This window comes from Neovison vison, chromosome 10 (assembly GCF_020171115.1).
Source record: "Neovison vison isolate M4711 chromosome 10, ASM_NN_V1, whole genome shotgun sequence".
NCBI lineage: Eukaryota > Metazoa > Chordata > Mammalia > Carnivora > Mustelidae > Neogale > Neogale vison.
In genome coordinates this window covers 46,334,846-46,357,404 of record NC_058100.1, presented here as the reverse complement: position 1 = coordinate 46,357,404, position 22,559 = coordinate 46,334,846, and the positions used below count along the sequence as shown (strand labels likewise).

Sequence of the window (22,559 nt, the reverse complement as noted above, 5' to 3'; positions counted from 1 at the left end):
CTGTGCAGGACATGCTCTGTCTTACAAGCACGACACTGGATTTCAGTTAATGCCGCCACACTGTAGTGAGGCTACATAGGAAACAGGAGGAAAAGATGGAAAATAACAGGGGCAACAGAAATATTGAGGGCATGGCAAAAAGGCACCGCTAGCCTCTCACCCCTGAGTATTGTGCATGCAGATCAGAAGTCTGTGAGCCTGTCTCCCTAGCTGTATCCACTGATGGCTTACGGATTTAGAATTTAGGGAAAAACACCACCACTGAACGAAGAATAAAACACCAGAGCACTCATTGTGAAAGGAAAGTCAAAGAGCTTGACTTTAATATCCCATCAACAAATGCTTCTAAAGAGTATGTGGCATGTTGGGCACTAACACCACTTGCCCGTGGGGGCAGAGCTGTCCAGAGCATCTACTCATACTCCATAAAAAGTAAGGAACTCTACCGGGAGAAAATGAAGTTGAACCCATTCTCTCCCACTGCTCATCTCCTGGGGCAAGCTGATTTCATATGCAGCATTTATGATACCACCTTATACTTTCAAGAAGAGAATGTGACCCATTTTTGTTTGTATCCATTTAACAGACAGCAGTGTTATAATGGGTCTGTATTATACCTTGGTCTGGTTCTTGATGAAGCCTGTATTAAATCAAGCATAAAGGGGCAAGGAATATGCAAGAAGGCTGAGGAATGGCAGAGGAGAAGCAACGACAAATTCAATGCTACTCCAGGCACTTTGCCAGCATTACTTACTGTTTTTGATTTGATACTAAGGAAGCCTTGCTTCGTTACCGCTCACATTAAACCAATGCTCAGAGAAAAGGGGAGATGGAACTTTCTGCTTGGGTCTGAACTGAACATCTTGCGGGCTCATAACAGACTGTTAAAGGCTAATTATTCCCAAGTCCTCCTCTCACTAGCTTCTTTATCTTCCTACCTGCAGATGTCAAGTTGGTTGCTTGTGCATTTTAAGTAATGGAAAATGGGAACTTCCAGGAAACTTCCATTTTTCTTTAGTTTAAAAATCTCTTCAAATTGCCAGATTGTCCAAAAGGGGACAAGCCATACACATGATTCCCTAGTGAGACAAAATACCAGGGTACCTGAGAGGCTAGTTAAATGCAAGAACACCACACCTTGCTACTCATGGGTGCCAAATGTGGACAAATGGAATGTATCTGTAATAGTGACCAGGGTCAAACAAGCAATGATGTAGACAGATATATTTCAAGTTGTTTCTGGGTCAGTTGGCAGTGAGTTAGGATGCATGAAAAGACCCACAAATAGACAACAGAATAAGTAGGTTGAACACAGAACACTCATCAAATATTCAATTCTAGAAATCTGACATTTCCCAAGAACTTCTGAAACATTTTTGAGTTCTGTGCTTTCACCCTACTGGATCTACACTTTCGATCCTTGGATTTGGCAAGGTAGGGGTTCTCGAAGCAACTTCAAATTTGTATTTCTACAACTCCTCTACTTTAAGGAACTATTATAAGATCCAGCTTTAGCATATGACTGTTGAACAGTAAGTGACATTTACGATAATTCTGCAGCTTACACTTATAAAATGGGGAGGGGGCTATTTTGTAAGGTCGAAACTGCTTATTTAAATAAGAAGGATCCTCTGACTTAACCATTTTTTTCATTAAGCTTCCTACAAAAAACCCATTAATAATGGCATCACCCTCCCACTGCATGCAAAGACTGTGCGAATCATGTGAGGTTTCCCACCGATCAAACGCGGGTAACAGAGCCTTTGTCTATCTTGGATAGAAAACTATGTAACGCATTTCTTTTTTTTTTTTTTTAAGATTTTATTTATTTATTTGAGAGAGAGAGAGAGACAGAGTGAGAGAGCATGAGAGGGAAGGTCAGAGGGAGAAGCAGACTCCCCATGGAGCTGGGAGCCTGATGTGGGACTCGATCCCAGGTCATGACCTGAGCCAAAGGCACTCAACCAACTGAACCACCCAGATACCCTCTGTAACGCATTTCTGAAGCCAGCTGCCATCTTGTCACTTTGGATGAAAGGATGAGCTCAAGAGGTCATCCAGCTCCCGGGCATGGCTGGATTGGCCAAGGAACAGGTCAGAATGCAACTCCAGTAGCTTACTAGTTAGTTCACACTACCTTAAAGATAGGATGATCCAGTGTCCCTAATGAAATCGCTAACGTAAGAATAATCTTTCAGATTACAGGTCTTTCAGGATGGAAAGGACCTCTGGTGACCAGGCTAAGCGGCACGGGGGGACACCTGCTAGCACAACCTCATGAGCCTCCCTTCAATGATGTCCGCCTTCTCAGGAGACGCCTGCCTCAAATGTTGCCTTAAAAACTCTCCCTTGTAAGCCACAGGCAGTTCAGGACTTTGGAGTGTTAGCTCGCCATTCTTTCAGGCGGTGCCACACCAACAAACACCTGTCTTTCTCCAATGCCGGAGCTCGGTGACAGTTACTATGGTTTGCTGGTCGTCGGGCACACAAACTCTGGTTTGGTTTGGTTACATTTTCATTTTTTGATCGGCTTTACACTACAGGATGTCTCAAAGCCGGGAACACTTTTCTTCCAGTCAAGCAGGCCAAATATTACCCTCTCAAATTATAAAAACTATAAATGGTTTGTTTCACATGTAGTCATTAATGACGTACAATTTTTTTTTTTTTTTTTTTTGGAGAGAGACAGGGAAAGCATGAGTGTGGGTGGGGGGTAGGAAGTAGAGGGGAAGGGGCAGAGGGAGAGAGAGAATCACAAGCAGGCTCCACGCTCAGCATGGAGCCTGACTCAGGGCTCCGTTTCACGACCCTGAGATTGGGACCTGAGCCCAAATCAAGAGTCAGACGCTTAACTGAGCCACCCAGGCCCCCCGTTCTGAGAATTGTTTAGTGTTTAAAATTGTTGAGGGGAGGAGAGGTAGTACAACTTCTTTTCTAAAACTGCTCGTTCAAAATTCCCCGGCGGGTCAAACTGAGTCTCAGATACACCATTTCCAATAATGGGAGGAGAAAACCTGTGCTGTTTGAAATTAACAATGATTTAGAAGCCAGCGTTTTTGAGCAAACATTTTCTAATTAAAAAAACAGACATTAGATTATTTAGCATGATGCGTTAGCGGCAGCTATGTTTTCCAAGATCTCTAAACATAGCGGCAGCTATGTTTAGAGATCTTGGAAAACATACCAATTCTTCTTTTAGGACACCATATTAAATTAATTTCATGTTAAGAAAACAGTTTCTCTAAACACTCTCTTCACCTTTAACAAATACTATTATTATGTGTATTTTTCTCTAGAAATAGGTCAGTTATGCACAAATCTCCCTGCCTGCCTGCATTTTTCTTCACTCATGCATACATTTCATTTTTCAAATAAAATAAATGGCCTTCAAATCAGCAACTGTGCAGTTTTATATAGCCTAGAAAATTTAGAAATATTAAAGTCTTCTGGAAAAAGTTCCTGGTGCTTAAAATAGTATCACCTGCCTATAAGCAATATTTCACATGGGCAGGGGTGGGAGTGGAACTCTCTAAGGTAGTCACAGGGAATAATAAGGATCAATTATTTTAAAACAAAACAAACAACAATAAAGGTATTAAAGTTTCCAAGAAGCTTCTGGTCATAAAACCGTCACATCAGGAATAAAAATGAAATTTTCCTGACATCTGATTGCAGCTAGAGACTATCTTAAACTAGTTTCTAGCTTGATGGTGTTAAACTTTGTACTTTGGGTTGCCAGGAGGAGGGAGGTATGGAGAGGGTGGCTGGGTGATGGACATCGGAGAGAGTATGTGCTATGGTGAGTGCTGTGAAGTGTGTAAGCCTGATGATTCACAGACCTGTAGCCCCTAGGGCTAATAATACATTATATGTTAATTAAAAAAAAATACTCTGTACTATTTCTTACAGAGTAAGGTATGTTACAGTAATTGCTTAGGTTTTTAAAACTGAAATATAAATAGTTTTAGCTCATTGAAAATTTAAGTAGCTTATATGTCAAGGTATTTAATCACGAAATTAATCATCCTTCATATCTTAATTATAACTTATTTGTATCTGTAAGCAATGATAGAATGAATAAAAGTAACCAAAATAAGTACACTTTGTTTCTACTGAAAATGTAAAAAATGAACTAAATTAAAATAGCATTTCTGACTTGCCAGAGAGGAAAGACTAGCCTGTTTCTCTTTTATCACTTAAGTACAGGATACGTATTTATTGAGCATCTATTATACGCCAAGGATTGTTTTACGTGATTCTGATGAAGTAAAATTTAAAAAAATCCTTTTTTATGAATAAGACCTTCTAAAATGAGAATCAGACAATAAACAATAAAATCTAATTAATGAGTGTATCACATAGGATGTTAGAAGTTGGGTAAATATGAGGAAAAAATACAGCAAGGCAAGGAGAATCAAGACTGCTGGGGGTAGAGGAGTTTGGTTGCTCTCAGATGGTATGTGACAAAAAGGTGAATGTTTCTCCTACATACTGGTTACCGCAGCAGCACCTTTTTTTTTTTATGATTTTATTTATTCATGAGAGACGAGAGGGAGGCAGAAGCAGAGGGAGAAAGACAGACCTAAACCATCTGAGCTCCCAGGCACCCTTGCAGCAGCACTTTTAATGTGTCAAAGAAGACCACTAAAGCCAAAGATGAAAAAAATCATGAACAAATCCTTATGTTAAATGAAACTTTCAAGCATTGATGTAATACTGTTTTCTCTTCAATATGTGATGGTAGAAGAAAGATCTAGAGTAGAGGGGCAGCCTTGCAAGGACTATTTTAAAGAAGTAAGAAGCTATATTTGCCATTTTGATTATTTTATTTTAATGGGGAAGATTTTTCTTCCCTGAAGTTGTTTTTGAATGGCAAATTATTTTCATAATTAAACACTGAAGTTGTTTTTAAAAGAAAAAAAAAAGGCTTGCGGTGCCAGGGTAGCTCAGTCACTTAAGCCTCCAACTTTGGCTCAGGTGGTGATCCCAGGGCCCGGGATCGAGCCCTGCTTTAGGCTCCAAGCTCAGTGAGGTGTCTGCTTGAGGATTCTCTCTGCCCCTCCCCTTGCTTGTGCTCACATGCATGCTCTCTTTCTCTCTCAAATAAATAAATAAAATTTTAGAAAAGAAGAATTAAAAATACCAGTAAGTGAGCCTGATAGATAATCCTGGAAAAAAGCAAAGAGCATTCCTGATGGAGGGAATGGTCAGTACAAAGACTTTTATGTATATGTTACCAAATAACATTAAAATACCCTCACCAAAATAAATGTCCCAGGTTCTCACCAGTGGGCACCAAGATACTGAAGGTATCACCAACACATTACAAACCTTGGCATTTGTGAGAAATATCATCAAGAACATAGTCATGTTTAGGGCGCCTGTGTGGCTCAGTGGGTTAAGCCTTTGCCTTTGGCTCAGGTCATGATCTCAGGGTCCTGGGATTGAACCCTGCATCAGGCTCTCAGCAGGGGGCCTGCTTCCCTCTCTCTCTCTGCCTGCCTCTCTGCCCACTTGTGATCTGTCAGTCAAATAAATAAATAAAATCTTAAAAAAAAAGTATCGTCATGTTTATATACACAGCTTCCAGTTTCAAAAATAAATTCCTTTGTATAGTAGGATCTCCCAATATGATTGATTTTCTACTAGGCTTTAGGGCAATATTTCATACAGTTTTCCTCAACAGATAACTAAATGCTTGTTGGTATAGAGAAATTATGAAAGTCATTGCCATGGCAGTGATGAATAACCCTGTGTAGCAGGGATACTTAGCTATAAGATTTAAGAAGCTTTTTCTTTTTCCTTTTTTTAATTCTAAAGATGAAAAAACCTGACATTTCAGGGATCATAAGCACCTGATGTTCTGGAGCTAGAGTTTATCCTTGTAAGTTGCATTCATCTCATTATGAAAGTGACTACTTTGGAGAGCATGTTTGTTTCTCTGTTTAATCACAGACATGTACCTCAAGTACCTACCCCCAGTTCTTAGGACAACCTTGCCAGAGGGAGTGATCCAAATGGAGTTGCTTTAGACCAATCCAGTATGATCTGTAATAATTTAAATGGGTATCTCCATTTGGAGGAGAATATGTTTGCATAGGTTGTATATTTTTTATATATTGGATGTATTATTATCACATCAATTGGTTTTCTACTGGTTTCATCTCTGCCCTCAGGAGAGGGAACACCCGAGAGAATAAACTCATCTCGAGTGGTAAACGGAGCCCTACAATATGCCACCAAGCCAGAGGTTGAGGAGGGACACTTGGAGAAGACCAAAGGACTCTTAGAGCAATTTGCTTTGATCATTTAGTATCAAGTTGTCCGCTTCTGCTCTGTAATTCCCTGAGGTATTCCTTAAGACTTCTGCAAAGTTATAGATGGTCTCAGCCTCCTATTAGCTGTATCAGGAATAAAATGAGAAATCAATATCTGTGACTGGTGTGCCGTGGCCCCAGAGAAAGCTTCAGCAGTTATGACATGTCCAGGTAAGGAAAGAACAGGGAAATCCAGAACTACAGTCTGGAGGGACCCTTGACAAGTGTAACAAGGACAGATGTGTGGAACAGGAAAGTACAACCGTCTTCAGTTTATACATAATTATACATAATTTTTATATATTTATATAGATTTATAAATATTATATTTTTATAATTATGTATAAAAGTTATACATAATAATAAAACATCTACAGTTTATACATAATTGAATGGAATTTTGACAAGTTTTAGCCAAGTGCTAATAAAGCAATGTCTAGTCAAATATGATTTTGCCTAATGTGTAGGTCATAATTCATGTATAACTTATACTATGAAAATTATAAGATTTGTAAAAATTGGTTTGTAAATACAGTTCCTTAGAATAGTAGGCTAAACCATATGGAATTGTGATTCTTAAGGTCAAAAATAGTTGAATGTCAATAATTTCATATAGTTCAATGTAATAAATTTCAAAAAAATAAGGATATTTGCTCTTTTCTATCTGTGATTACTTTGGTGTTATGCATTGGTTTTATGAAACTCAACATCAGTTCAAGATTCTTTCTTCTAGAAAGTTTACACATAGAACAGATTCAATATCACTGTACGGAATCCTGAATGACTATATAGTCCTGAATGAGAGCAGAGATCGCTTCTTTACAGGAACAGGACAATATGGTCTCTGTACAATTTAAAGTCCACCTATAGTCTCCTTAAAAAACAGGTTGCTTCAACTGTTACCTCGATGCTTCTGTTCTAATAGAACCACTAATGAATCTTAAATAATATAAAAACAGGTAACATAGTATCTTAAATACTATAAATTCAGACAATATACCGAAGTCCCTCAGATTTGGAGACATACAAAATTCACCAAATATGAGCACAAGACATAAAATTTTAATCCTCCAAATTATTATCCTCTTTCCTTGAATTAGAGTAATGTTTATGTTTTACAAGACTAGTCAAAATATATAGAGGAAGTTATAGTATCTAGCAAACAGCCCCTTATTTTAGTGCCTTAAAGCAACGATGGTTAATCTCTCACTCAGGCCAATTGCCCTCATGTCAGCAGTGGCCTCTGCTCACGGTGGTAGTTAGGGACCCAGGAGAACACTGCACCATGGTCTCCTAGGGTCATTGTGCGGGAGGCAAGTACACTCTTGGGGGCTCACTGGTGCAATTAAATCATCTTCTTGTTTGGCTCGTATCAGTTCTGGCCACAGGTCGTTGGCTACAGCTCTTCCTGTGGCTCACCAACCACAAGGGGAAGAGGAAGTGTAACTCTCACATGTGTCTGGAAGGAGAGATACATATTTTATGAACAGCACTGGTGGACTAACACTTTTACTGGAAGAAGAACAGGGAATCTTCCATTTGGAAACGGATTTTATATCTCTGTGTGTGTGTACGCACACATCATCTTTCATTGGAAGCCACTCGTTCAGTTCAAATCAAGTTTAAGTAGGAAGAACTAACAAATTCCTTTACTACAATTAGGATATCCTGCACTGAACACTAAACAAATCACCACACTTTGTTGCAAAAGATGATCAAATAATCCCTGATTAAACTTCAAAGTGGGCCCCCTACTCAGCTCCCAATGACCACAAACAAATATTCTTTTAGGAAGAGCCACCTATGAAGAGGAACTAAAAACAAATTTATTTTGTTGATCCATCTTTGAAAACACACTTGCTTGTGTTCTCAGCAAACACAACTTTGAAGTTTTGTAAAATCTGACTGATTTTAGCTCTGCATACAGGCAAGCACAATACTTTGGTTTGAGGAAGAAAGTCCAAAAACAATTTTGAAAGCAAAGTTCACGGTGACCACTTTTCTTAACACAAATTCTCAGAACAGATAACGGTATCAAAACAGTCAAAAGAGATAACATTATATCTTGATGCATTAAATCCCCATAATATGCTCTCTAGCGAAAGGATATAAAATTACTTATAGTGGTTTGAGGCAAAAACTATTAACTTAAGTTATTTTCCTATTATGTACAAATGAATAGGAAAAAATTGCTCTGAATTTCCATTACGAGAGGACATTCTGTGAAATACCTGGAGCAAAAAGAAGTTATAATTTAGAAATAGTGAGGGTTCAATCTAAAAGAGAGCGAGAGAGAGAGAAAAAAGAAAGGAATCTTCCCACGTATTTTTTTTTTAATTAAAATTAAGCTATCACCACTTCCTCATATCAGGGAAGCAACATGGGGGTTTAAGTGGGTAGGAGAAGAATAAATGAAACAAGATGGGACTGGGAGGGAGACAAACCATAAGTGAATCTTAATCTCACAAAAGAAACTGTGGGTTGCTGGGGGGAGGGGGGTTGGGAGAAGGGGGGTAGGGTTATGGACATTGGGGAGGGTATGTGCTTTTGGGTAAATTGGAAGGGGAGGTGAACCATGAGAGACTATGGACTCTGAAAAACAATCTGAGGGGTTTGAAGTGGCGGGGGTGGGGTGGGAGGTTGGGGTACCAGGTGGTGGGTATTATAGAGGGCACGGCTTGCATGGAGCACTGGGTGTGGTGAAAAAATAATGAATACTGTTTTTCTGAAAATAAATAAATTGGAAAAAAAATTAAGCTACTCTTTCCTGGTTTAATAAAAGGAAAAATACAAATAGATTCTGTTTCAGTCCATACATCAAGATAATAGAAATCTGTAGCTCTAATTTAAGAAAAGACTTAAAATAATAGTAGTGTGAGTAGATTTAAGGGACATTTAACACAGGATCTAGTTTTCAAGTCCATAGAACATACAATATACTTGAAATTCTTGCACTCAGTTTTTCCTAGACTTTTCACATGGTCTCTAGGTTTGTGATTAAGTTCTAGCAATATACATAACCTGAGTGTTTTCTTGTTTACCTTTTCATTTATGTTTACTTTTTATTTCAACTGGATGAGATGCTGGGGCATATAAGCATTCATAGCATTTCTGAAAAATATATGATAATACCTAGATGATAGCTTTAGAGTTTTATAGGATTCTTTGATTTGGGATGGTAATTTGATACTAATTTCTTCAGAAACCCAGGAGGAAAAAACAAGCATCTAGTAAGCACTTAGCCACATCCCACACTCTACCCACTAAATCTTTATAAAGCAGCCTTATAAAGGAGTTTAAATCTAGCTTTATTAGAACACGGAGATTCTGACACAGTAGGGATTTTGGTGAACTTTGCAAAGTGAGTAAATAGTTAAGATAGTATTAAATCTCAGTTCTAAGGGCTCCAAAGCCCAGGCACTTTTTGGAAATCATAGAGATGATTTCCACTCATTTAAAGGAACGTTAAAACTTTAGATTTCAAGAGATCACTGACTTGTACCATAGCACAATCAGTGACCAGACGAAATTCACAAAACCCTTTTCTATAGCTACATAGTAAAGATGGGTCGGATTTGGGTACTTATTTGTAATGTGTTGATATTACCGACCTATAAAATAATAAGAAAAAACCCAGCAATACAATAATATATACCTTACTTTTTTAGGCACTTGGGAAGCAGTATAGCCAAAAAAAAAAAAAAAAAAAAAGGCAGTTTAGCAAAAAGGTTGGATCATGGAGTCAAGCCATCTGTGTTGACTAATTCTACGACTTTAATGACTAATTCTAGCACTTTTAAGCTTTATAACCTTAAGCAATCATTTTACCTCCCTGTGTTTCAGTTTCCTTATTAACAATTATATTTAACAGCTGAGCTGTCTCATTTAATATTAAAAAAGAAATAAGGCATATTCTAGGAAAAAAGTACTTCCATTTTCACCATTTTGAAATCCTTTTTTTTTTTTTTTTTTTTTTTTTAGCATATATTTTGACTGGTAAGAGCCTACTAACCCTGGACCTGCAAAGGTTCATGGAATGCAATATAATCCTGGGATGGTCTAGAGACATAGTTTGGGGTCTTGAGTCTACATAAAATTTCATAAAATTCCATAAAATTCACTTAGAAATTAGACACATACTGGTTGGTATATAAGAGTTACTCTTGCCTCAAAGCATAATTTAAGTTTTACATGTTATTTGTTCTTTTATCTATATTTATTTTCCTTTCCAAATTCCTATTTACTAATACTATATAGGTAATAACTTGCCAAGCTGAGACTCAACCTGGAATGAGAAGGACCTTTCGCTTCAGCACAACCAAGCAGAGTCAAATAAAGACCAGCAGATGAACCTCAAAGTCTGACTGCTCTGAGCTTTTCCCCATAGCACAGTGAGGGACACCTCCCTCCCCATGGGATAGAAAAGAAGAGACCATTATATCTGCCTTATTTTAAGTGACACATCATGATACCGTCGGCATTGATTTTATTGTTACTCTTTAGGCAAAGAGTTATATGCACGGAACTATAAACCTGCAAAGTCTTATGATCACTGTATATTGTGCCCATAGTCCAACTTTAGTTATTTACCACTACTTGAGCATCTCAACAGAGAACAACAAAAATACACCAACAAAAAATTTGAACTGAACAGTAATGCCACCCCCCACCCCCACCCGATGCTGGAAATCAAAGCAACAACTACAAAGTCTGATACATGCTGTTTAAAGGTTAAAAAAAGGAAAAGAAGGGAGGGAGGGTGGAAGGGGGCAAAGAGAACGGAAAAAGGTAAAAGCAGGTTATTTTAGGAATTAATCAAAGACTAAGTGCCTTCTTAGCTAAAACTCCTTTTTCCATCTCTACAAGAAAAGTAAAAGCCAACATTATAAAGATCAGTTAGGAAATGCATCACCTGTGGAGTCTTCCCAAAAAAGACATCAGCCTCAAATTAGTACCAATGAAGTTACTCCCAGACCTAATACAGCACTCATCATACAGTACTTAATAAGTAATTTTTAAATGAATGATTTAGGAGTCAATTAGATGTTAAATAATCTCCCAGCTGGTCTCCATGCCTCCAGTCCTTTCCCTGTCCTGCCAATCTGCCGCTGCCATTCCACAGCTCACCTCCCTCCCTCCCTCTCACTGTCCATACTCACCACGTATGCATGCCCAGCAGGACCCAGGATGAGGGCGGTCAGCACTGCTCAACCCCTTGCCCCGCCATGCACGTAGCTTTCTGTCACTTGTGGTCCAAGGGCTCCTATTTCCATTAAAAACACTTGACTGTTGGCCTTGGGAATTGTGCTTGATGTCCCTTTGCAAAGGCCCATCTTAGAATATACCCACTCCATGGCACAATCCCAGGAAACAAGATTTACACTTTTTTTTTTTTTTCCTATAGGAGTGACACACCTGGAGCACAACCTCATGGGAATTCTTGTGACTTCTCTGTTTTCTGTTCCATTCCTTTTCTTCCCCAGTGCCTTTAGACCATCTGATTACGATAATCATCTTTTCTTCAAAACCTCAACTCATCTGTCCCTCCAACAGACCCTACTGTGCATCAATGTATTTGAATACATTATTTGCTGAATAGTCCTTTATGGTCCCTGCATTTCACCCCAACCCCCTTAAATGAAGGTATTATACCAGGTTCCATATGTTTAACTCTACTGTTGACTGACTTGACAAATCCCAATCAGATGAACTTATTTGCACTCACAGCTTACACGGTCATTTATGTAGTGATGAACACCTCCCCCGCATTATCTCTCCAGCTCCCATCCTTCTAACTTTGTTCACGCTCACATCAGCCCCCTGATCCCCACCACATCCTTCCATCACAACATGTTCAAAATGACATCTTCATTCCTCCCTCAGAATCTCTCATCTTCCTGACTTTTGCAATTCCATCCAAAGCCAGAACCATGGAGGTCACCCTCCTTTTCTCTTTACTGGGTTAGTAAACTGGGTTAGTCCTTCGATCCCCCAAATAATTTTGAAGCCCCTACCTTCATCTCCGTCCACTGCCACCACAGAGCCTTCGTTCTGTACTACCTGGACTCCTCCACTAACCTCTCCCGAGTGATTTCCCTGCATCCAGCTTTGTTCCTAATCCATCTTCCTCAATGCTGACATGATCACTCATTCTACTTACTTCCAATCCTTCAGAGGCTCCCTCAGGTTTTCAGAATAAAGGCTAACTGATTTCAAAGGGCAGCCAAGCCTTTCCTAGTCAAAGCCCTTTTCCCATAAGGAATAACAGAATGTGGTCTGTTCCTACCTTTCTAGGACTCAGGCTGCAAATGCTCTATACTTGCACATCCTGGAGAGGAAAAAGGGCTGCCAAGTCCCAGCTCCTTCATAAAAGCGAGGCCTCCCCATCCCGATGGAGGTCTGGAAAATACCTACTGCTGCCACCAGCTAAGCAGCAGATGAAAACCGTCTTCCTCCATATTCTCAGGGCCCTGGGGCAAACTAAGTTCCAGGCACAGTCTTGCAAGCCTTCCAGCACCACAGCTTCCCAACCTAAGGCAGTTTTCTGACTAGCACCGCAGTTTCCCAACCTAAGACCAGAGGCCAACTCGCTAGCAGGAGCATCTCCTTTAGCACAAACCCCTCCAGAGAGTAAAACATATGACATTGGTAAAGACGTGATGCTGGCCTGTCCACTCACTGCTGCCAGCTGTCAGACAACACTGGCGTGCAAGGCAGGGGTGGGGGCTGGTCTGTGGGGTGTCCGTCTCACATATAGACAGGAACACTCCAGACACGGGAACGTATACACCGATCAATACACGAACTATGCAGAAATCACAGGCTTTTCAAAGAAGGCCCATAAACAGTAGAAAATGATGCATAATAAGGAGGCACTACTCTGTGCTTGTTTCAAAATTTCCCTTCTGACTTTTTGTGGTCACATTTTTCTTTTTATTACACCTGCCGCAGATAGTGGTTTTATTTTATTATCCAGAATACCTAAGTAATCTTTATTTTCTAAATGGAAACCTTTCCTCAGAAGAGGGACATGGCTTAATAGGAAAAGATAATTAGTCATACAATTCTTGTTGAGCATGTGCCTACTCTCCATTAAACTTTCAAAAATAATGAGACAAATAAACACTTACAGAAACTCATGTGTCTCCATGGAAAAAGGATTGAGGTCATTATTGTTTCCCTTGAGGATGGCAGATCAACTGTAATTATGTGTGACATTTTGAAACAATGCTGTCTTGCTTCAACTAACCATTTCTTCTGCAAATATTCTGAATATATATTCAGATGGATCAGGTATACCAAAATATTCTATTCCCGCACGTTCATCAAAAACGATTTTCCCTTATTTCTAACCATATTTTCATTAGAATTAGTCCATATTTCCATTATTATTGGAAACAAAATATATTTTAATATTAACAAACCCAGAAATAAGGCCATATGTGATTAGATGTATATTTTTATACTCACCTGATCTGGTTGAAGAGTATTTTTAAAACATATAACAGACATTATTAGGCAAAATATTTCCATTCAGGGAAAGCATGTATTTTAATATCACCTGGAAATTTAATGCTATATATTATTTTGTATATTTTATATTATTAATAGAATATATTAATTGTTATATTTTTAATAGAATTTCAAGTTATCAAAAATATGTAGCATTTTTATTCATCAAGACTGAGAGCTAGACATAACCTTGTTGCTTCTGAACATGTAGGCAGTTTGTAAAGGTTACGGTATCTGGAATGGTTTAGGGACAGAAGGTAAGGAACACATGGTGAACAGTCACCCGGCCTGCACGACCATCTGCATAAAGGTGACAACTAGAATGTATCTAGTTGTAATTTATTTAATTATACCCTTTCAGGAGTTATTTCAAAATAAAATGATCGAATAATCCCTCTTTCATCGCTGTAGACATTTTTTGTAGTATTTCCATTTATAAAACCTTTGGCTCTGATCATCTATACATCAGTTATAAATTGTGCCTTTCTTTCTGTTGAATCTGTAACTCCATTCTGTCATCTCCCTAAACTGGATTATAAATAAATAACGAAACAAACATCTGCTCAAACTGGTGGCTCCATTTTAATGGGCTCAACCAGAGCAGCTGTAGTCCCCGCACCAGGAGGGCTCCCAGGAACTTTCTGTTCATGGCCTTTACTCACACAAGCTTTCTACAGATGTGGTGGCCAGAAACCACATGTGACTCCAAAGGTCAGGCACAAGCTCAAAGACTTACAATACAAAAAAAACCAATTACTACTTTTTCAGTGTTTAAAAGCCTGAAAGCACAGTGTCCCACCTCATACTTCTGTTTGAGGATCATGGAGATCAGGCCTAGGAAAGCACATGAACTTGTTTCTCATGCTAAGTAAGCCAGGTAATGCCGGAATTTCACTTTATTTCAAAGGATGGTGTTCTGGCCCCAAATGTGTCCTCTAAAGCTGCACAAGTTGAAGCCCTAAACCCCCAGCGTGACGGTCTTTGGAGACGGGGCCTTAAGCAGGTAATTAAGGTTAAGTGAGGTCATAAGATGGCATTCCTGAGTCTACAGGGCTGATTGACATCCTTATAAGAAGAGGAAGAGCCACCAGACTGCTTTCTCCAGGCAGGTGCACAGAGAAAAGAACATGTAAAGGCCACAGGGAGAAGGTAGCATCCGTAAGCTATGGAGAGAGATCTGACCAGAGACTAACCTCGCTGGCATCTTGACTACGAACACTTAACTGATAATATTTCTGGGCCTATAAATATGAAATCCAAATGTAATTTCCAAAGTATAAAATTTCAAGAACAAGATTAAAATTTTAAACTTTTTAAAACTTCATGCGTCAAAATTCTAATGTTCATTTCTATATGTATAGCTGTAAAGATGGGTAAGACAGTATCTTTTTAACACCTGAAATCTGTACACAGGGCACTGTGTACAGTTTTGGGCACATATGTATACATACCTGTGTGTACTTGCACACATTTATAGGGATATGAGAAAGAAGGAAATAATTCAATATAGTAAAAAGATTCAATATTATATGATACATTCACTTTTCCATGCTATTGACATTTTGACATAAGTATTTTCTATTCTATTTCTCTTTGTGGAATAACATTTGCCTTTGCCCTTAAGAGAAAAAAAGAAATGAAACAAAAGAAAAAGGAAGAAGAAATAGCGAATATGTCAAATTACATCTTTTTTTCATTATAAATCAGCCTCAGCACCTGGTACATAGGGGTGTTTAGCAAGTATCTGTTACCTGAATTACACTTAACATACAGCAAATCCACACCAAACATAAATATTAAAAATCTTAAATAACATCTATTTTTAAAAATGTCAAAAAAAAGATGAAAAATAATGTCTATGGAATTAGCTCAAGAGGAGTGTTTTTTGCACACTCCTTCACTCTTACCTCTTCCTTTGTCTTTTTGGAGATCACTCGGAGCCAGTCTCCGATCATGCTGAGGACAGCAGCAAAGTAAGCAAGTCCTACCAGGATCCAAAACCAGACGACAGGCTTGTAGAAGTCCAGGTATTCGATATCTGATCCACCTGTGTGGGAAAACAAAGAACGAAATCACTTCATATTCTTATGAAAGTAAACAATGTTACTTTCTTGTTAAAAGTATCTTTTAAAAGTATCTTGTTAAAAGTAACAAGATAACTTGTTAAAAGTATCCGCTGAATTGTGGCTTCAAAACGGAAATCCTGTCAATTGGTCCACATAATTTTCTTCTATATGGATTCTTTCCTGTCCTTATCTATTTTTAAAGAAATGGTCACTATTTTTCTTTTAAGTTTTTATTTTAATTCCCAGTTAGTAAACATCCAAGTGTTATATTCAGTCACTAGGTTCTTAATGAAACCTTTCATTACATCTCCAGGTCCTCATGAGTTTCCTTTGTTCTGTTTTTGTTTTGTTTTGTTTTGTTTTAAGATTTATTTATCTATTTGACAGACAGAGATCACAAGTAGGCAGAGCAGCAGGCAGAGAGAGAGAGGGGGGAAGCAGGCTCCCTGCTGAGCAGACAGTCCGATGCGGGGCTCATTCCAAGACCCTGAGATCATGACCTGAACTGAAGGCAGAGGCTTTAACCCACTGAGCCACCCAGGTGCCCCTAAACAAACCTTTCTCAGATGCTTTCTTTCTTTCTTTTTTAAAGATTTTTATTTATTTATTTGACAGAGATCACAAGTAGGCAGAGAGGCAGGCAGAGAGAGGAGGAAGCAGGCTTCCTGCTGAGCAGAGACCCCCCGATGTGGGGCTGGATCCCAGGATCCTGGGATCATGACCTGAGCTGAAGACAGAGGTTTTAACCCACTGAGCAACCTAGGCGCCCCCGTTCTGTTTTTTTTTTTTTTTAAACTATAATCTGCCTCAACTAGCCTCATACTTAAGTATTCCAAGTGTACTCATGTCTCTACTATAACAAGTAAAAGACAGAGATGACACTTTTTTTGGGTATGCATTTAACTTCTCATATTTACATTACTGCCAATCAATTCATGCTACCAAATCAATACATGCAAACCAATCAATTAAAAGTCAATCTGGACAGAAAGTGGTTCTTATTCTAAAATCACCAATACAAGGGATTGATAACAAATGCCTGAGGCAATGCCTTGGTGGGCTAATCGGAACAAACAGTAATTTGCAGGTAATACGACCATCCATTAGTTTATGACTTTTCAGAGGAATTCCTATGTATATCACATACTTAAATCCTTGGCTCTCAAAAAAATTAGCGAAGGACCTCTTCTGCTTTATTCTAACCTTTGTTACTTCTCCATCCATCTGATACAGAAACGACACCTGTGAGAATCTGAATACATTTCAGCACATCCCTACCTCAGCACATATTAACGGGGCACTTAGTAACTCCCCAGCACTGCAACAGTTACTTCTCTTCAGAAGAGAGAGAACAAGTCTCTCTCTTGAGAAATTCATAATTTACCCTGAAAAAGCCTCACACAGACAGTTGTTCATAATGGGGTAGATCAAGTGACGGCAAGAAAGAATTTTAAAAAGTGCTTACGAGAGGACATGGAAAAAATGATTTTTTTTTTTTTTTTTTTTTACTTCTGGAAGAGGAAAGGTGAGAAGAGAGAAAGGGAGTCTTCAGTAATAAAGATCAAAACAGAAAAATCCAGTATAAAAATATACGACATATTCAAAGGACTTTTGGTAGCTAATGTTACATACGGATGGGGTCCAGGGAGTAGATGGGTAGAAGAGAGGAATCTAGAAAAAACGAGTTGTATCAGGTTGTAAAAACTTGCTCCTGATGAGATGGGCCATAGGTAGAGTTTACAGGTGGTAAGTCTTCTGTTCATGTTTGACCATATACGTGGGAAGACCCAGCAGCAGAGAAGGAAGGTTGATAAGGAAGTCCCATGAGAAACTTTTTTTCTGAACTAGCCAAGAGTTTACTGAGCCTGATGTAGGGCTGGAATGGAAAAGAGAAGGCAGTAGAGGCAGCATTATCAAGGAAGGGCTCTAGGATGACCAGAGTCCCTCTGCCCCTCCTCCCAACAGAAGAGAGGATACTAGCAACTTGAACAGGAAACACAGGGGGAAGGAACAGTGTCTAAAAAAGGGGGAGGGAAGGGGGCCTGGCCGGCTCAGTCAGAAAAACACTGACTCCTGATCTCGGGGTTGTAGGGTCGAGTCCCACTTTAGGTATAGAGATTAATAAAATAAGTAAACTTTAAAAAAAGTAATTGAAACTGCTCCATGATAGGTTTAAAGTGCTTGAGGACCAGCAGGTGGAGGTAGGCAGCAGGATCCTTAAATAAAGATCTAATGCCTGACGGGGCAGAGTGAGCCATAAGGACTATAGTGAGAATGCAGAGATGGGATGCGGAGAGGGGTCAGGGATGTACTCAGTTCACAAATATCCAATCCACACATTCAGAAGAACATTATACATTAATAGCAAGTATACATTAAAATCAGACACAAAATACTGAATGTAACATGACTATAAATTAGACTTTCAGCTGCCCGCAATGACATTTTCAAATATCAAAGGGTCAGGGTAAAAAGAGAACATTTTCTATCAGGCAAGTAATATGAACAGACCAAGGTTCAGCTTGCTTTGGGGACAAAAAATAATTTTAGAAACACAGTTTCCAAAGTAAGTAATGTTACTTTCAAAATATTGTAGAAAAAAGTATCATTTCTGGGAAGGATTGTGGAGGCCAGATGCATCTCGTGATGGTTAAGACTTGGCCCACGGGGGTAAGCAGCTCTACAAATTCACAAAAGTGACTTAAGAAGTGTGTGTGGAAACTTGTTATATGATAGGCTCGCTAGTGAATTCCATTTTTCAAATGTTTCCATCTCAGTGAAACCCAAATGACATTTTCCCCCAAGTACTTTCTCTTTCAAAACCAGAAAATCTTCATCCAAATAGTTGTGACTCACTTAACACTTAAGTTCACCAACATGTTGATTTTAAAAGTTAGTTCATCCTCAAGATGACTTTTTAGGTCTTCTTTCTTGTAAACAGGATGTCACGGTTTGAAAAGACTAAATTAGCTTAATCACCCCAAGGTTTATATTTGGGTAAAATGTTCATCCCACAAGTTTCAGTGGATTCTTAGCCTGAGCGTTCGGGCCGGGAATGTTTCCCATATTGTGCACTGCCACTCTTAGGATAAAATACCGGCCATAGAAGGATTTGGGGAAAACTAGTGTACACAGGAGTGCTGTCCAATGACTCACAAGTCCTAATCGCTTTCTGATAGCCAAGATTTATGAATTAACTTCTGCATTATTTCATCCACTTGATCTAAGAATCCACATTTAAATATCTGTAATATTATAATAACTCACTTTAAAAGGAGCTGTTAGTCTTATTTTCAAATCAGGAAATGTCAACAAAAGTTTTTCTGGCTATCATAAGCACCAATTTTAGTCTAGCAAAATTCAGGAAATCTGAACATGTGGGGGTCTCTCGCTGATTAAGAACCTAGGGTAATTTCTCTGTCCTGGATTCACAGCCTGTGCCCCCCACCCCCTTCCCCATTTGGCTACTCCATCATTTTCCCCTCCTTGCACAGACTCCTGAGATGGTCGCCTGCAGGACGCTACGACCCACGCTCCCCTCCAGGGCTCCTTACCCACTTGGTAGGTTCGGTCACCTCACGGCTGTTTGCTGCTACTGAAAATACACACACAAGTCCTCTCCATCTCCAGACCTTTCTAGCTCATCCTTATAGGAGAGCAGACAGATGGTAATAAAAATACTAAAGAGGGGTGGAGGTATAAAGTTTTCAGGAATCATACAAACTGTTAAAACAGTCATTAAAATAAATCTCTTCTTGATGCTCATGGTACATGATGGTGTCATTTTTCTCTGGCTTTCTCCTTAGTGCTTAAGTAAACAGATTAGCCAGAATCTAATCTGATCTAGCAGATTAAACTTCTAAAAATGTAGCTCAAGAAAGGTTTATTATTATTATTATTATTATTATTATTACTTATGGCATTATTGCAAGGAACCCATTTTGGCAACAGTGGGTTTCCTAAACATTTGCTTGGAGCAATCCCTCTATCTAGCATTAACAAAACCATCTCCTACCTGGCCCCCAAAGAATCACTGGTTAGGGGGCAGAACAGCCCAGGAGGCTACAGCAGGCACTTACAGGTTTTTAAGATAAAGGCCCGGCTCGTCCTATAAGCCCAGTCTATGCTGATTTCCAAAATATTCAAAACCTGATTGAGAGAAAAGACTGACTCACCTCCCAAATGAAATCATTCCACCCTAAAGCCCTGGGGGTCAGGTATTGAGGGGAGTTGTAGCCCAGTCCTCACATTTCCAGTGGTTTAGGTCCTGGCTATTAGTAAGACCACTCAGTATAGATTGAAGCCACATCTCCAGCTGCCTTTGTCAGTAATCAAGCTGGTAGCCCATTGCCATCCCTCTCATAGTCTGTTCAGAACTCGGGAGTAGAAGACCATTTTTGTGTTGGCTCCTAGAAATCCCAACAGGAAGTGGCTCCACTTACGACAGAGAAGCCATCATCCCGTAGGGAGAAGAACATGTGTCAGGCCACACAGGAAAGGAGGCGGCAGAACTAGAATTCAGACCCAGGGCTCCCTGGTTCAAAACCACAGGCTTTTTCTCATTGACCAGGTTGTGCGTGTCACCTGTGATCTCTGCCGCTGTCCTTGTCATGTACCCACCAGCCCTTTCTGTCCATACTGCATGTAGACACTTCAGGGCTAGAAACTCTAAGACAAACAAGGGGTGCCTCTTTCCCTCCTTCCCCCAATGGTCTTACCTAGAAACAAGATGGGTCCGAAGGTAAGTACTACTGAACACGGGACAGGTGGGGCTAGGTAGCGAGAGAGAGAGAGAGAAAGGGCCAAGGTATCAGGCTCATAAAATTCAAAATGGGGAAGACGAAACCAGAGATAAGGGAGCAAACCAGACCATTCTGTCCTAGGTGTCAGAGGTGAGGTCTTGTTGTAACAGCTACTTGTGATCAAGAATTACCAGACCCGGGGGCACCTGGGTGGCTCAGTGGGTTAAAGCCTCTGCCTTCAGCTCAGGTCATGATCCCAGGGTCCTGGGATCGAGCCCCGAATCCGGCTCTCTGCTCGGCAGGGAGCCTGCTTCCCCCTCTCTCTCTGCCTGCCTCTCTGCCTACTTGTGATCTCTGTCTGTCAAATAAATAAATAAAATCTTAAAAAAAAAAAAAAAAAAAAAAAAAGAATTACCAGACCCGAAAAAAGAAATGCGCCATTGAAGGTGTTATCACTAGTCTTACTTAATGGTGCTATCACTGCAGATGTTAAACAGATTTCAGTTCTCCGGCTAGCTTTCTATAAAAGCCCAGCCCTAACAAGCCCTCAGTGGCAACCCTGTTGGGACCCCCTCAGTCCTGAGAGCTTTTTTCCCTATATCCTTGCTTAATAAGCTTCTATCGCTTTACTCACTCTCTGTTGTCCATGAGAATCATTCTTTGACTTCATGAGACAAGAATCTCGCTCTCCTGCATCATTTTGGTGCCAAAACCCGGGATCACTCCCATCAAAGCATGAGTAAAAATGGACGCTTTCTTTTCTTTCCTGGGAGAAGTCTCTCCTACAGATGACCTCTTTTTAAAAACAACAAAACCGGGCAGCTCTTGGCCAGTTAAAGGCAAATAGCAGGCCGGTGGTCTTAAAGTCTCAGGTGACAGGCTTCTGGAGAAAGGTTTGATCAATCCCCTTTTCTCATAAGAAGGGAATGTTTGCCTAAACCCACAGCTCTGCTTGCTGTTCATTGGCTTTTCTTAAATGGCTTTCTCTGACCTCAGGGACTTGGCCGCAGGTCCTTCTAATCTCTGCTGATCAATGTGCCCTCATAGTCAGGGATTCATTTTAGGAAGAGTGTTGCTTAGGTGGATGTAAGAGTTTTTCCATTTAAAAGCGTCTTTTGAGAACTTGGTTCAGGATGGACAGGAAGAGTGCCCAAGGGATAAGGTGAGGCACGATAATTGAAATTGGCTTATAATCAGCCAGACTCATAAGGCAGGATGCGCTAGGAATGCAAGCGAATTTACATGACCAAGCATTGAGGGCTCATGCAGAGAGCTCCAAAGACTGAGGTCATTATGAGGATCCCCTACTTTGTTTAAGGTTCATCTGGGGAGCTGGGAGCACAGGTGAGGACAGGCAATCCAGGGCTCTGAGCCTGCCCTTTGGTTACCATGAGTGATCTCTTGGGGGCTCAGAGACGAGTAAAAGGATAGAGACCTGGCCCTGGAAGGGGTCACACCCCGGGGGAAGCCCCATCCCTAAACAGCACATGCCTCCCCACTGAAAGACTGTACCTGTTTCACTCACAATCTTAGCCTTCTAAAAAGAATATCAAAGTCTAAACTGTTAACCTTGCCAAACCCTTATGATTAGGCCAGGTTTTTCTTGGGGTGGGGGGAATTCAGAGGAGAAGAGGAGGATCTGGAGATGGACCATGAATGGGTAAGAGTGGCTATTCGGGCTGGCCTGAACCCTCCTCAATAAAGATGGTAGGCTACTTTTTCACCTTGGGTAGGAAACCTTGGAACGCCTCGCTTTGGTTCACAGGTGAGAGCTACAATGTAGGGATGCCTTCACCGTCACCTCTCCGTAACAGGTACGGGGTAACTGGCTCCAACTGGGATCGTGAGATGGGAAACCAACCAGCCTCCGCGGGAACTTCTCTGGATTGGGTACTGCACAATTGGTAATCTCCCCTCGTCAA

General features: G+C 40.0%; 1 protein-coding gene across 4 annotated transcripts in view; it reads right to left on the bottom strand.

The window, feature by feature from the left end:
• The window catches only part of KCNK2 (potassium two pore domain channel subfamily K member 2), a 235,659-nt gene that overhangs the window by 48,955 nt on the left and 164,145 nt on the right, over positions 1 to 22,559 (bottom strand). For all 4 annotated transcript variants that reach the window (XM_044267202.1, XM_044267203.1, XM_044267200.1 and 1 more), the window contains exon 6: positions 15,737 to 15,876. In XM_044267202.1, the coding sequence (XP_044123137.1) occupies positions 15,737 to 15,876 (140 nt within the window). The remainder of the gene's footprint in view (positions 1 to 15,736; positions 15,877 to 22,559) is intronic.